The sequence below is a fragment of the Apostichopus japonicus genome, chromosome 17, assembly GCF_037975245.1.
Source record: "Apostichopus japonicus isolate 1M-3 chromosome 17, ASM3797524v1, whole genome shotgun sequence".
NCBI lineage: Eukaryota > Metazoa > Echinodermata > Holothuroidea > Aspidochirotida > Stichopodidae > Apostichopus > Apostichopus japonicus.
The window spans coordinates 9,927,471-9,940,291 of NC_092577.1; the positions used below are offsets into that span (position 1 = coordinate 9,927,471).

The 12,821-nt window shown below is 37.4% G+C and overlaps 1 protein-coding gene across 1 annotated transcript; it reads right to left on the reverse strand.

The window, feature by feature from the left end:
* Positions 1–911: 911 nt before the first annotated feature.
* LOC139984114 (elongation factor 1-alpha-like) lies at positions 912–12,677 on the reverse strand. Its single transcript, XM_071997829.1, has 6 exons — positions 12,521–12,677; positions 6,215–6,419; positions 5,425–5,604; positions 3,509–3,956; positions 2,258–2,514; positions 912–1,583 (listed from the first exon to the last, which is right to left on the reverse strand). The coding sequence occupies exons 1-6, from the start codon at positions 12,658–12,660 to the stop codon at positions 1,224–1,226; spliced, it is 1,590 nt and encodes a 529-aa protein (XP_071853930.1). The 5' UTR covers positions 12,661–12,677; the 3' UTR covers positions 912–1,223.
* Between the last annotated feature and the right edge of the window lie 144 nt (positions 12,678–12,821).

Genomic DNA, 12,821 nt, shown 5'->3' on the forward strand with positions numbered 1-12,821 from the left:
TATCAGTAGAATATAACAAGATTTTTCCTCAAGTACAGCATATCAAGACTAAAACATCTGCAAAACTTCCAACTTTTTAAGTTACAATTGAGAAATATTGGCTAGAATATAGGCAACTTTGGCAATACCAGGCAATGCGTCCATATGAAAGCAGGCACAGTACAAATTGAGATGGTCGTCCTATTTCAAACTTTGAATAGTCTGTTCATTGTGAATTTTAATGTTGTCTGGTTGTATAAACTGATTATGAAAAGGACATATTTTCCCCTTCTTTTTGTGTTTTATAACTACACAATTGTCCACAACAATTTTCTAATTCATCCCTCCCATCCAAGCATGCAGTGAATACCAATGTCCGCATCAAAGACGAATAGACTAATAACCAGAATGCAAATATGCATTGTGGTTTCGATTATGTATAATGTAACATGAGCAGTTTTCTTCATGCATCTGACATAATGGATAGTGAGGGTGTACATGCTTACAAGGGTTTCACGATAAAAAAAAAAAGGGACAACAATTTTCATATTTATCTTTTTCAAATTCTTTCATTTTCTCTTGACCGCCATCCAAGCTTCCTTTTTGCACATTTATCAACGTTCTTTAAACACATGGACTTAAATGTTAAGGCATTCATAAAACACTCTCTGTTGGAGTCCTGCATTTGAGGCTTTTTTGTTAACTCTGAAAATTTCTGTTCTTAACAGTCTTAAAACCAGCATCATCTTTTTACTGCCTTCTTTTTAACATATTGAGAATTCAAAAAGTACAGTTAAAACACATACAAGCAGCAGCTATGAGCAGGACAATTTCCAAAAACAAAAACTGAAACAACAAAAAAGCTGCTTTTTAATATCACATTATAGCACGTCTCTCTTAATTTATGGTGTTTATTGTGATTTTTTTAAACCTTCCTCTTACATTTTAATATTACTTTTGTCTCAATTAAAAGTAACAAGTGAGACTTTTCACATCCGATATTGTTATAATCAAACAGCAAACCCCCTTTTCCTTCGGAAAAACTTCCTGTGAAGTGCTGATAGGTTTTTTGTCCTAGCAGGGAAGAACCTTACATTACTGACCAAGAAGCCATCTTGTTGAATGGCTTTAGCCATTTCCCTTTGTCTGAAGTGGTTACTAAAACATGTATGACTAATTTCAACTAAGTATGATTTTAACGTGGTAGCTTTCAGGGTGTGGGTCAGGGGGGCTGACTCCAACCATCACTTCTTGGCTATTTTGGCAGCAGATTTGGTGACCTTGCCGGCCTTGTCAGCAGCAGCCTTTTTCACACTTTTGATCACACCGACTGCAACGGTTTGCCTCATGTCCCTGACAGCGAAACGGCCCAGTGGAGGGTACTCTGAGAAAGCCTCGACGCACATTGGCTTGGAGGGCTTCAGGGTTACCATAGCTGCATCGCCAGACTTGACGAACTTGGGACTTTCCTCAATGACCTTGCCAGAACGACGGTCAATCTTCTCCTTGATATCTTCAAATTTGCACGCAACGTGGGCAGTGTGACAATCCAGTACTGGGGAGTATCCTGCATGGATTTCACCGGGATGGTTCAGGATAATGACCTTTGGATAAAAGCACAGAATTAAGGAAAACCGTCAATAAGTAAACTACTAACATGAGCATCATAAACAATTAGTTGGATTTCTAATTATACTTCAATTTCCCCTTCTTCAAGTGCCCTTGTACACATGAAGAATAAGACCAGCTTAAAAAAGTGCTATAATTAGGGCACTAACAGTAAGCTTCATCCAAAGAGGTTGTCAAACGGGGTCCTAATATGCGTGATCAGTATTGTTTACAGATCCCCTAAAATTGAAGGAAACAAATTATATTTTTGAATGAACATCAGTACCTTTCTGTTCAAGAAAACCCACACTTTTTTTCTGAAAAGAGCAAAAATTTTCAGTTGACTGAGTTTGTTTGAAAACATTTAATTTATAACATTCAACCACATTCAGCCGTCCAAAAAACATTTCTCATCACTGTGATAGTCACATCTGTCGAGTGGTTGGGGAGCCATTTTCTTACATTACAAACATCACTGTCAAGTTAATCCTACCAAGGTCAGATATATCCAGTATTATCTAGTTTATATTAAAAATGTTGAGAATGTCCATGCATTCGACAAGTAGCAAGACTGGCAAGATTGCTTATCAAACATGTTATTGTTTTGACAAGCCTTACAGGCCCATTTGGTACTCTTTTCCACCACCCTGTACCCCAAGAAGAAGCTAACCTGGGCATAGAATGTCTCGGCTTGAATGGGTGGATCCTTCTTGGAATCACCGGCAACCATTCCACGCTTGATATCCTTCACAGAGATGTTCTTCACATTGAAGCCAACGTTATCTCCTGGAAGAGCTTCCTTCATTTCCTCGTGGTGCATTTCCACAGACTTAACTTCAGTGCTGATGTTTGCAGGTGCAAAAGTCACAACCATTCCAGGCTTCAATGTACCGGTCTCAACACGACCAACAGGGACTGTTCCAATACCTGCAAGGGGAAAGTGCCATTGACAAAAGCTGAATCAACAATATCCTCTTGTATTGCTAACATATACAAGCTTTGTAACATAATATCAGGGTAGGCTAACAGCAAGTGCTCCAGCTACTGTCAAAGTTAGATCTGATACTTTTCCTGTACTGTATTAGAGTAGTCTGCTCCATTAATGTCAAAACAGCCTCGTCTTGGAAAAACATGTTCATATTTAAAAGAAACAGTAGCTAAGTGCCTGCTTAAATAGAATATGCCCAAAGCAAACTACCAGCCAGAAAGCCAGTAAGCTTATTGTGATTCCTTGTGAATTGATATTATAATCCCAAGCTTTCATCATTGTTGATTAAATTGATAAGCAAGGTTCTTTTTCACTGACTGTAGACCTACCTATCTAGATAGGTTTACTTACCATGTTTACAAGCTATTTTTAGCAAAAGTCAATGCAAGCCCTGTCCCCTAATAAATGTGCATAATATCACATTGAACATACATTATCATTTACCCGCTATCTAGCAACACCTTCACACAAAGTATGATTCAATTCTGAAATTGTTTACATTTGACCCTGTGACCTCATTAATATTCTTGAGATCAGAACCAAATTCAATAGGGTTCTTTTACATGCTATGGCGCATCTATGTACCAGTAATGACTTCAATCAAACTTGTCGTTACTCAGTTACCATCTTTAAAAGCTATTTTATTGCAAAATCAACTTAAGCCCCACCCCCTTATAAATATGCATAATATTAACTAGGACATATATCACCATTTACCTGCTATCTACCAACATATTAATACTAAGTATAAATAAATTCTGACTTTGGCTGAGGAGTTCTTAGCATTTGGCGATTTTAACGTTTGACCCTGTGATCTCATTATTATTCATGAGATGAGCATCAATATCAATAGGGTTCAACGCAATCACCATCGCATAGATTCCTTGAGCCTTCAGGCAGGAATCAAAAATAAATTTAAATTAAATTACTTACCACCAATCTTGTAGACATCCTGCAGTGGGAGTCGAAGTGGTTTATCTGATGGTCTTTCTGGTTCGAGGATGCTATCCAAAGCTTCATACAGGGTTTTACCACTGGCATTTCCTTGCTTGCGTTCTATCGACCATCCCTTGTACCATCCCATCTTGTCTGATGGCTCCAGCATGTTATCACCATGGAACCCAGAGATGGGAACAAACACAACAGACTTGGGATTGTAGCCAACCTTCTTGAGGTACGTACTGACTTCCTTTTGGATCTCCTTGTAACGAGCTTCACTGTAAGGTGGCTCGGTGTTATCCATCTTGTTGACACCAACGATCATTTGCTTTACACCGAGGGTGTAAGCCAATAGAGCATGCTCCCTGGTTTGACCGTTCTTTGAAATACCAGCTTCAAACTCACCTGTACTACTAGCACAGATAAGAACAGCACAATCAGCCTGAGAAACAAAAAAGATCATTATGAAAAGAATAGGCTGCATGAGTTCATGTTTAATTCGTTTATGATTCAAGCAGCAAATGCTGCAGTCTTTTAACTCCTGGCGCCTGTTCTTGTACTACTTTGATGCGCAGTAATATGTCAGTAGGACGGCTATTGCGAGGAATTGTTGTTGGTTATTAAAAGTGATATAGTTAACAGATGTTAGATTTCCCAAATAACACTGAATCAATTTAGGACACATTTGGCAAGTTTATAAGCAACAAAGGGAACCATTAATCCTTGAACCTTACAAAACCTGAATATTTGTGGATAGGAGGAACTTGTGAGGACCAGTAGGTAATAGGCTAATAGCACCTGTATTTTTCCACTGTACTGCCTCACCTTCTAATCTTACAGTAGACTATACAAGTTTGTGCTATACGTGCTATTTCATGGTTCAGAAGTAGACTGCAAGAGTGTAAGTCTAGTTGGTTAGGGTTGAACATTACTTCCCGACAATTTGCAGAACTTTCGGTCACCCACTCTTATACCACTGTGGGATACTACAGCAATTCAAGGCAAAATATACAGGAGGAATCAGTCAAACAGGAGCAATCAGGCTACAGGTATTGCTTTCACATTAACACAGTTTGCTATATACAACTGTTAGCCTAGCCTGTCAATAGCCACTAATTTCCAATCTCTGTAGCAATAGGGATTAAACTTTTCAAGCTACAATGTAACTACCATATAAGCAACATAGATGATACAGTCAATGCAGCTTACGTATGGTTTTATGATTTTCAGTGGCTTGTCATAGAAGAGAGCTGCCTCGTGCATTAATCTGACCAAAGATATATTTAATTGAATAGCACGGTATCATGTTGCCGCTCTTGTTTTTACACGCTAACTTTGCTCGGGCATATATCATGTGCCTCATGACACTGGAACATTATCTATGATGGACATATCTTCAACAGTATCAGGCTTATTGATGGCCCACAGTATGTAACCCTTTGTGTATTTGTGAAAGCAAGTTTTGTGCCACCATGTGCTTACAATTGAGCAGGGTTGACAGAAATTGTACAGATCGTTAGAAAGGACCACTTTTTTTAGTTATATAATCAATATCTATTTATGTATTTGTTACCTGTGAAGTCGCTGTGATCATGTTTTTGATGAGACCCCTGTGACCAGGAGCATGGTTAGAAAGGACCATTTTTTTTAGTTATATAATCAATATCTATTTATGTATTAGTTACCTGTGAAGTCGTTGTGATCATGTTTTTGATGTGATCCTGTGACCAGGACCATTTTTTGTTATATAATCAATATCTATTTATGTATTAGTTACCTGTGAAGTCGCTGTGATCATGTTTTTGATGAAACCCCTGTGACCAGGAGGATCAATGATGGTGATCATATATTTTTTAGTCATATCATTTTTTTAGTGATATAACATAAATATGTATGTATGTATTAGTCACCTGTGAAGTCCCTGTGATCATGTTTTTGATGAAATCCCTGTGACCAGGAGCATCAATGATGGTGATCATATACTTTTTGGTTTCGAACTTCCACAAGGCAATATCGATGGTGATACCACGTTCCCGTTCAGCCTTCAGTTTGTCCAAAACCCAGGCGTACTTGAAGGATCCTTTGCCCATCTGCAAGAAATATTAAAGAGAACACCTTACACTGAGTGAGTGAGTCAGAGAGTATATGTATAACAACACTAGGTGGCAGAATGATATATCTTGCAAAACGGCTGCAAAACCAACCACTGATAAACCTACCACAGAATTTTCAGTGTGCATCCGGGGTGATGCCATTAGCAAAACCTGACACTGGCATTTTCTACCAGTAGATAAAGAACAGCTGCAAGACAGAGTCATCTATTAAGGATTTTTATCTAATTGCCCCTCGGACAACCAGGCCTTGCAATTTGGTTGTCCGCAAGAAAAGGTGTCAAAATAACAATGTTCAAAAGGTAAGTTGTAGGAGAAATGTGTACATTGGTGAATAGACCACCAGTTTTAGGGATGATACCAATTTATCATTTCACCTATTTGCGGAAATTTTGATACAATGCAATCTAAATTTGATGTAAACAAACGGTCCTCTCTCAAACGACCTCCAAAGCTTCAAAGAGTCAGTTCTCTTGCCACACACAGCTCATTGTTTCCATTCCAAAGCAATGGAATTTATTGGTGACATTAGTTCAGAATGCATACACAAGTCGTAGTCGACCCAAGCTATAACAAGAGTCATCATTACCTCAGCTGCTTCCTTCTCGAACTTCTCAATGGTACGTTTGTCGATCCCTCCACACTTGTAGATGAGATGACCAGTAGTGGTTGACTTGCCGGAGTCGACATGGCCAATGACCACGATGTTGATATGAATCAATTCTTTACCCATCTTTGAAGGGAGTTGTAGGTTGTGGTTGCAGTATGAGCAAATCACACACAGGTTGGTGAACCTTTGAGATAAAAAATTTACAGTGAAAGCCTTCAACATAACAAGTATATTCAAACCTTAACAACCAATTTTTCCTACAAAACCTTTTATTTTAGCAAAATACATACACGTCAAAGCTCTGCAAACAATAGTTTATGAAATGAAAAGTTGGTGAATCGTAACTAAACCTGAAAGTCAGTTGGCTTAGTAATTCCTTGTCACATTGTGCATAAGAACATTAAACAATAACACCAACAATTTTCAAAGCATTCACCTATTCATTTTGCCTTGATCAGCAGCAAGGTTCTTGCACAAAGACAGGCTTACCTACCAACTTATCTATCAAATACAAAGCTCATCTAAGCTTTACAAAGGCAAACATCATGTGTCATACAGGCTGTTTCGATTTATATTTACTTCTGAGCAATTCCATGGTAGCAGGACCTCTTGACTACTGATACCACATTCCAATCAAATGTATCACAAACATTCCATCAAATAAAAGTCACCATGGTATTACTTGAATACATTGCCACATCTTTGTATGTGTAAATACTAGTGTTTACACGGGTCCAAAAATCGGGAACCGGGTACCCGAGGGTAGGCTTAGGGTAATCGTAATCAGTAATCGTAATCGATTACATTTTTTGAAGTAATCACAATCGTAATCGATTACTTTTGTGAAAATTACAAAGTAATCGTAATTGTAATCGATTACAAGGGCAAAGTAATCGTACTCGAATTACATTTATGATTACAGTGAAATTTGAATGAGAAGGGCAAAATTAGTAGAAATGATTAAAACTAATTCTTACTATTGGCTTTTAGTGTGACCAAAGAAGTGTTCCTGCTTCTAGAATTTGGTGGATCAGAATTTGCTTTACCAGAGTTGAGCACTTTTTGATGAAAATAATTTTCTTTTACTTTGGCCTTCCATGTCCCATGTACTGTGGAATGCCCCATTTCAAAGCTGTTTAGTTTTATTTTGGGTTATAATGTAAAAGAGTTTTTAGTTTTGCTGCTATGCAGAAATTATTAGTTTACAAAATATAGTGTTGCATGAAAATCTTCATTTGTTTTACTTTAGTATATGTCTGTTTAACTTTTTGTCTGTTTAAATAGTATTTTTTACTGGACTTATTGGTTACACATCTTAAACGTGTTAAGGCATAAATGTGTAATGCCTGGTAGGAATTGTAGATATACTTCCACAATTTTGTCCGTATATACTGTAAATGCCTTTCCTTTGCCCTATTTCATTGCCCTATTTCCCGACAAAGAGTTATATTAAACAGATATGCAGAGGATTGTGCAAGTAACCACAATGTAATCGTTATTGTAATCACAATTACATTACAATGTAATCGTAATCGATTACTTCAACTTTAGACTGTAATCGTAATCTTAATCATACATTCTTAAGTAATCGTAATCGATTACATTCAGATGTAATCGCCCCAAGCCTGTCCGAGGGCCGTTACCCGTCGGGTATCCGGGTACCCGAAAAAAAATTTGTTTACCCTCGTGTATCACGATTTTCAAGAAATTACATATTGGATGCTGTAATAAATGCATTATATTCTCTACTGACAATTTTTTCATGTTCAAATACGTAGGTGTAAGATAAGGTATAAAACCTCCCTCAATAATTTTTATTTGCTTGTTTCTTTCATTAACTTGTTAATAAATAAATTATTTAATTATAATTAGCATTACTACTAACATCGCACTGCCGCCGCTGCTTATGCTAGCTCGTGCACGTCTATTGGATCAAACCATATAGATATCCAATTTAGCTCTTAAGCAGTTTTAAATACTAGTACTATCTATTATGCAGGCCCAGGGTTCTCATTAGCCGCATTTGGAATAAACCATTAGTAAAACGCCACTTGCGATTACTATTTTTCAGTTATCCCGTCTATAATCCATAAACATCGCATAAAATAACTTGTCAGCCTTTCCTTCTTTAAAATAAACGAATGAATAAATAATTATTTCTTAAACATGGTAGCCTAACACCACACTTAAGTCAATGAGAAATCTAGCTAAGCCTAACCATCTGTTTATTTGCTGGAGATGTGACGCAGTTATAAGACATCCATGGAATACTTTCGTAATTGCAGTTACGTTCGACCACATGGTTGCCTAACACCACACTAAGTCAATGGGGGCAGTCTAGCCTAGCCATCTATTTATTAGCTGAAATTGTGACGCAGTTATAAGATATCTATGGAAAGCTTTCGTTATTGCTGTTATCTTCGAACACATGGTAGCTTAACAACACACTAAGTCTATGGGAAATCAGCCTAACCATCGGTTTGCAATTGTTTTTTTTAAACAATCACACTTTGCGTAGGCCTATGATTCGGGTAATAAATTAGGAACCGGGTAGTATCGCGTCGAACGGGCCCCTTCGTTATTGCTGTTATCTTCTACCACATTGTAGCCTAACACCACGCTAAGTCAATGGGAAATCTGCCTAACCGTTGGTTTGCCCTTTTTTTTTTTTTTTTTAATCACTTTGCTTAAGATTCGGGTAATAAATTAGGAACCGGGTAGTATCACGTCGGGCGGGTACCAGTGCAAACACTAGTAAATACCTTTCATTTTTTTTAAATATGAATATTATGAGCTTGGAAACTGAAGGACTGCATTTCCTATAACAGCATTTTGCATAAACTTTGTGTTAAGTTAATAAGGTTTTAAAGTTAATGAACACAATCCTTACAGATTTAGCTACACTATACTCCTTTCCATTTATGTTTGATGACATAAATATAGTGACCAGTTGGTTAATAATTGGTAACGAAAGGACCAAAACTGAAGGACGAAAGGTTTATTCAATATAAATTGAACAAACAATTGTGCCTAATGATACAACAAGAAAACTACCGCAAAGTGCAATGTAATATCAAAGATTTTACAGCTACCATAACTAACATAGATAAATAACAGCTACATGATGGGTTTTTAAAAATTAAAATCCTTGTTAAAAAGTTGACAGAAAAACCACCACTCCAAATTTTCAACAAGTACAGTTAGAGCCTTGGTTATGCATTATGAAGATACATGGCATACTACAATCAACAGCTTTACTGCTTTGTGACAGCCATTTTGTAGCAAAAGGTTTGACTGCTTAGTGCACAAAGCAGCTCATGAAGGCACAACTTGAAAGTTGTCTTCAGTCAAGTGACAGGGGGTGGGGGGGGGGTGGCAGGGAAGAGGATCAAACTAGCTCCTGCAGGTTACCAAAAATAATGAAGTATATTAGTATATGACAGAGGATAGAGTAGGAATAAAGACAAGCAAATAACTTTTCAGGCTGGAAGCATAAACAGAAATTGACAGATTACTGCCAGTCAGAGGAAGCCGAATTCACTGGTAAGTAAACTTTACTTCCCACATTTGACTAACAAGCCCTCTAGCTAACTGGTTCCTAAACACCGTAACTGTCTTCAGACATCACATAGATGTTTCTGTCACTTAATAGTTGGTTCTTTTTGTGCAGTACGGACATATAGCAATAGACCTACATCCAATTTAGGCTAGGCCTTAGCATAATGTCACGAAAATGGGTCTCCATCCTATGTTACACTATAGAATAGAGTAACCCACAAATCTTGGGGACTATGGGGAGATTTTGCTTAGTTCATCATTCGCAATGTGGTTGCTTGATTCAGCGATCTTTTCACTTACTCTGAGCTTCAGCAGGTGTGTATATATTAACACAGTATCTTCTATCTTAACACACGCATTCATTTTGTTGAGACCGTTCTGGATTCATCCTCCCAACATTGATTTGACAATCTTTTTTACTATAACACAGTAAGTCATTGGCAATCCCCAGCCCCCCCCCCCATTGAGTTAACTGTTTGAGACAAAAATCACACAGAGTAACAGCCCATTGACTTGGTCGCGTGAAATCAGAATTGCTTTAGTCTGGTACAGAACCCCTTGGTAGAAGTACTAACAGTCCCTTTAGAAACAATATCAGTCAACAGTCATATGGCACATACCATGTTTGGAATGGGGGGGGGGACACTAACCATATCACTTTAACAGTCTGGCAATACACCCCCAATCAATACAGAAATAAATACGTGTCGTACACAGAATACTATAAAATGTTTGTGGAACTACTTAAAATTAACAAAAACTATATTGATTCATCTAGTGTTCACACGGTACTGGGTATGTGAGAGCCGTTACCCGTTGGGTATCCGGGTACCCGGAAAAAACTTGTTTACCCTTGTGTATCACAATTTTCAAGAAATTACATACTGGACGCTAAAATAAATGAATTGTATTCTCTACTGACAATGTTTTCATGTTCAAATACGTACATGTAAGATAAGGTATAAAACCTCCCTCAATAATTTTTATTTGCTTTTGTTTCTTTCATTTCCTTTCAATTACATCACTACTAACATCGCACTGCCGCCGCTGCTTATGCTTGCTCTCCACCTCTTGGATCAGACTATATAAATATCCAAGTTAGTTCTTAAACAGATGTTACGACTACTATCAATTATGCAGGCCCGGGGTTCGCATTAGCCACGAGATTGCACGAGTCGCCGATTTGATCGCATTTGGAATAACGATATAAAAAGCCACTTGCGATTATTATTTTTTAGTTGTCCCGTCTATAATCCATTAATATCTCGTAAAATTCCTTGTCAGCTTTCCCTCCTATGAAATAAACGACTGAATAAATAAAAATTGTGAGAATCCTTTCAATTTCTTCCACATGGTAGCCTAGCACCACACTTAAGTCTAAGGGAAATCTGCCTAACCATCGGTTTGCAAAAGAAAATCACACTTTGCGTAGGATTCGGGTATTAAATTAGGAACCGGGTAGTAACGCGTCTGGGGTACCTTTGTTATTGCTGTTATCTTCGACCACATGGTAGCCTAACACCACACTAAGTCAATGGGAAAACTGCCTAACCGTCGGTTTGCAAAAAAAATCAACACTTTGCGTAGGATACAGGTAATAAATTAGGAACCGGGTAGTATCACATCAGGTGTGTACCCGGATAACTCATGCAAACACTACATTCATCGCTTCATGATCTTCATGAGCAAAAAGGAAAAGTTTAATAAAGCTAAATTTCAAATAGAAAGAGTAAGGACTACACAACATAACACACAGTCATGTATGTAAAAACACAACTAAAGAGCATGTGAAAGAGTCATTAACTTTTGTGAAACTTAATGTGAAAGAGTCATTAACTGTGACAGCTTTTTTTTTGTCTAAACAAAACTTAAATGAACATTGCCGCAGAAGCTACACGGTCTTGACTACTGTACTGAGTTGTTGAAGTCACTACCATCATAAGTTCACCCAACTTTAGAACACAAAGAATATTACTTTCCAGATACCTTTATGAAAAGGAAACTTTGCTTATTACAACAGTGCAAAATATATTCCAGTGGCAACTTTATGAGTTTATGTTAGGCCTAACTTGGTCTTGGAAATTTCACCTTAACTTATGCCTATGTCCACTACATTCATAATCATATGGAAAAATGCCTTTCTAAACCCAAACAAAGCAAGCATATGTAAAAGTTAAAATGTCTTGCAAGATAAATCATGTTGAAGTTCCCAATTCCTGTGCAAGGCAGGGCGTGATGATGACATATGCTGCTTTGTCATTACTCATTCATATTCACAGCGATTGGTACGGTTTAGCTACATACTAACGTTAGGATATGAATAACCTAACCTCCTATGTGGCATGAACCCATGATAGTATAGCACAGAAAATAACATAATAAATTATATAATTGACAAAGAAAGTGGTGAACAAAAAAGGGACTCCATATTAAACTCAATAGGCAATAGTATAGATATTATTCAGAACACTAAGCACGTAAAAAAAATTATAACTTGTTAATGTAAGTGCTAAGGAAAACTAGTCGAGAGATGATACACCTTACAGTTACACAAGTAACGACTTTTCAAAAGTCAAATTTATCAACATTTTCAAACTGAAATCACTAAATACTTATATTAAATGACATTGCAACTTTTAAAGGGTAGAACTGTAAAATATTGCGTTAAAATCATGAGAAACAAGCAAAATTAAAACGGATATAAAATTGAGTTCAAATTATACTTACAGCACTCGATTGCCACGCGTGACGAAAGGAAAGAGCTCTGATGTCACAACGTATATATATAACACCGAGAGGGGGTCAGGCAATTGAGCAATGACACGACACCCTAAGTTGATTGCGAAATCGCCAGCATGTGTATACATATGTGGGTGTGAACCCTGATTGAGATGTATGAGAGAAGTGTATGTATTGGAGTCCTAAATGTAGGCTACATTGAGAAAACTATTTTACAGTCGAAGACACTTTTCCCCGAAATAACGCCTCCATTATCTGTGTTTGGTGCAACATGGGGGCTAAAAGTTGT